The sequence below is a fragment of the Pteropus alecto genome, unplaced genomic scaffold, assembly GCF_000325575.1.
Source record: "Pteropus alecto unplaced genomic scaffold, ASM32557v1 scaffold4140, whole genome shotgun sequence".
In the NCBI taxonomy this organism is placed as follows: domain Eukaryota; kingdom Metazoa; phylum Chordata; class Mammalia; order Chiroptera; family Pteropodidae; genus Pteropus; species Pteropus alecto.
Window position 1 is genome coordinate 7470 of NW_006429163.1, and position 3061 is coordinate 10530.

General features: G+C 30.8%; 1 protein-coding gene across 1 annotated transcript; it reads left to right on the forward strand.

The window, feature by feature from the left end:
- Positions 1–856: 856 nt before the first annotated feature.
- Positions 857–2845, forward strand: LOC102878264 (NKG2-A/NKG2-B type II integral membrane protein; the record flags this gene model as incomplete). The annotated part of the gene is made up of 4 exons (XM_006903817.1): positions 857–1043; positions 1437–1532; positions 2028–2081; positions 2694–2845. Coding segments are annotated over exons 1-4 (489 nt in total), but the record flags the coding sequence as incomplete, so codon positions are not given.
- Between the last annotated feature and the right edge of the window lie 216 nt (positions 2846–3061).

The window sequence follows — 3061 nt, forward strand, 5'->3', positions numbered from 1 at the left end:
AAAAACCAAAGCTATGCTCACTGACTTGACATCCAGAGGGTCATTTTGGAAGTTTGAAACAACAATGTTCTTCTATACATGATGTATGCATTTATTCATTATTTCATAGTTTTATATCTTTTCCTTTAAATCAAAGGCCAGTTTCTTGTGTTACAGAAATACCTTAAAAATTATGTTGTTCTTTTTTAGTCAATATTGTTTAGGTTTTGACTTCGTGTGTCTGTAGCATTTTTCAACATATAAAGTATTTCTTTAAAATTGTAATAATTCCTCATAACTTCACAATCATTCAAAATAAAAGATCATTTGATAACAACTCATTCTCTTTACTAAATACTTGTAAGTCGCCAAATAAAATTAATTTAGTGCAGGAAATGACTATACATGCCAACACTGCTAATCCCTCTCATCTTTGACCACCCACTCTTTTACCATTATTGGATTTCAGAACTATCATAAATATTATGATCCCTTTTTTTGAATACAGAATTTGAATTTTTAATACAGACATGCTAGTGGTGTTAAAACATTTCTATAGAGTCTGAGTTATATTGAGGATATTATTATTTATGAACTTCTTTATTCTTCACTAATTTATTGTGGTTTATTGTTCCAACTAATAATATGTTATCAAATGTAAAATATCTTTAAACATGTATTTAATCACGAGACTCTTGTTTGAAGCTCTAAGGCATTTAGAACATGACCTTTAGTTCTTTCAGCTGGGAAATGAGCCCAGTACTAACCCTTTACTCCACCCAGTTTTACTCTGCTAGGCATCTCATTAGTGCATATACCATTTATTCTTAAGTACACTTACCTCACAGCACAGACCTGGTACCACTGAACTGCAAAGATGAATAACCAAGGAGTAACCTATGCAGACCTGAATGTGGCCAGGTTTTCAAAGAGACAGGAACTAAAACCTAAGGGCACAAAAAACTCCATCTCAATAAGTGAGCAGGAGATAACCTACGCAGAATTAAATCTTCAAGATGTTTCTCAGGATCCACAAGGGAATGACGAGAAATACCACTGCAAAGGTAAAACATTTAACAGACACACAGTATAGACTGTTCTAGGATGTATAGCTGGGTTGCAGAGATGTGAAGAAAGAATAGGAGATAAACTCATATTTTTTCATTTGTGAGGATCAGAACCTGAAGTTAGAATACAGTATTGTAACACGAAATCTCAGGACTAATTTTATTCAGGCATCGTTGTAAGGTGTAGTCTTTGACCAACAACTCACAGAGCATTATATTTCCTGAAAATGCAGTAGTATATTCTGAGAGGATGATTACAATGGTAGATACAGTTTTGGGTTCCAAGCTTATGTATACGATTCCCTGTGCATGTGGATTCTCCGTGTGTCAACTCTCTTAGCATTTGTCTCCATCTGTCCTTTCTCAGTGTTCCCATTTCTCTCCCTGCAGCTTTACTGTCACCTCCAGAGAAGCTCATTGCTGGGATTCTGGGGGTCATCTGCCTTGTCTTGTTGTCCACTGTGGTAATAATAGCTGTTATTCCCTGTAAGTTAATTTTGGAAGATTATTTGAAAGCTTTTCATTAATAATCATCAATGCCTTTAATACTTTAGAATATTATGGCATAGAACTCTCTTTTAAAGTTTGTATTTAGACTGAACGTGAAATACTTTTCTAAATTTGTCCAAAGTATAAATATAGAATGATTTTAGAACTATTTTATAAATATATGGACATATATACATGTATTTATTCTGATTGCATAACTCAAAGTCATGTTTTAGGAGACTCGAAGACCATATTGAGAATTCATTTTGAGATTGAATAAATCAAATATTGTAAGAGATGGTGAAGTTTAGTTCTTTCAGCTTTATAGTATTTGTCCCCTTTTACTTCTTTATTAATTTTTCTTGGTAAAATCTAGTTTATTTCAGATAATTATAATTCTAAACAATAGAAAAACCGTTAAGCTAAAAACGAAAATTATTCTGATTGATATAAATAAATAATTTTTTTAAAGAATCACTTTAATTTTTATAGCTACTGTAATACTGGAGAAGAACAATTCACTTCCAATAACAAGGATCCAGAAAGGTACATATGATTTTCAAAGTTATGATAATACCCAGTTTATATTTTGTCTCTATCTAAGTCTAGGTAAAATGATACAAATTTTTTACAGGGAACATAAATTATAAAATGATCAATAGATATTCATTAATAATGACTGAAGAAGGGTGTTTCTTCTCATACAACAATATAAAGAAATACTCATTTTAAAACACCATACCCATTGTTGCCAATTGGCTCAAATTTCCTATTGCACTAATGTGATAAGAGATAAGTCGTATTTTTATTTCAATTTTTAATTGTTAATTAATTAACTTATTTTTTAGGGTGACATTGGTCGTTGAGTTTTTTTTTTTATTTTTAAAGAGTGTTTTTGTTCATTGACATTCAGGATATGTGCAGAGTGATATTTTTATTTGGGTGTATGCTTTATAAGGACACACAAATTATGAATAAGAGGGTGACCCTTCTCTGTGAGCGTGTGTATGAGTGTGTTTTGTTTTATACGTACCATGGAGTAAATGTACATAGATATACTACTTACAAATATATTTATACCTATGCAAATCTGTAATTTTATTTTCATTTTTGAAAATTCACATTGTTTATGGATAATAACTCATAATTTTTCTTCAGCATATCATTGTGGTCATTGTCCAAAGGAATGGTTTACATATTCCAACAATTGCTATTACTTTAGTACTGAAAGTAAAACATGGACTGAGAGTCTGACGGCCTGTGCTTCTAAGAACTCTACTCTGCTTTATATAGATAATGAAGAAGAAATGGTAAGATATTAAACTTTTTATATACTTTATTAAAGGTTTGTTTCACTCAATATTATACTTGTAGTTTTTATCCATACTTTTGTATATATTTGTAGCTATTTATTTTAAAGTCTGTTTAATAACACTCCATTGTTTGACTTTCAAGTATTTTATTTTGATACCAGAAACACACATTCGATAATTTCTCGTTCTTTCTTTTCATAGAAAACTGTGTTT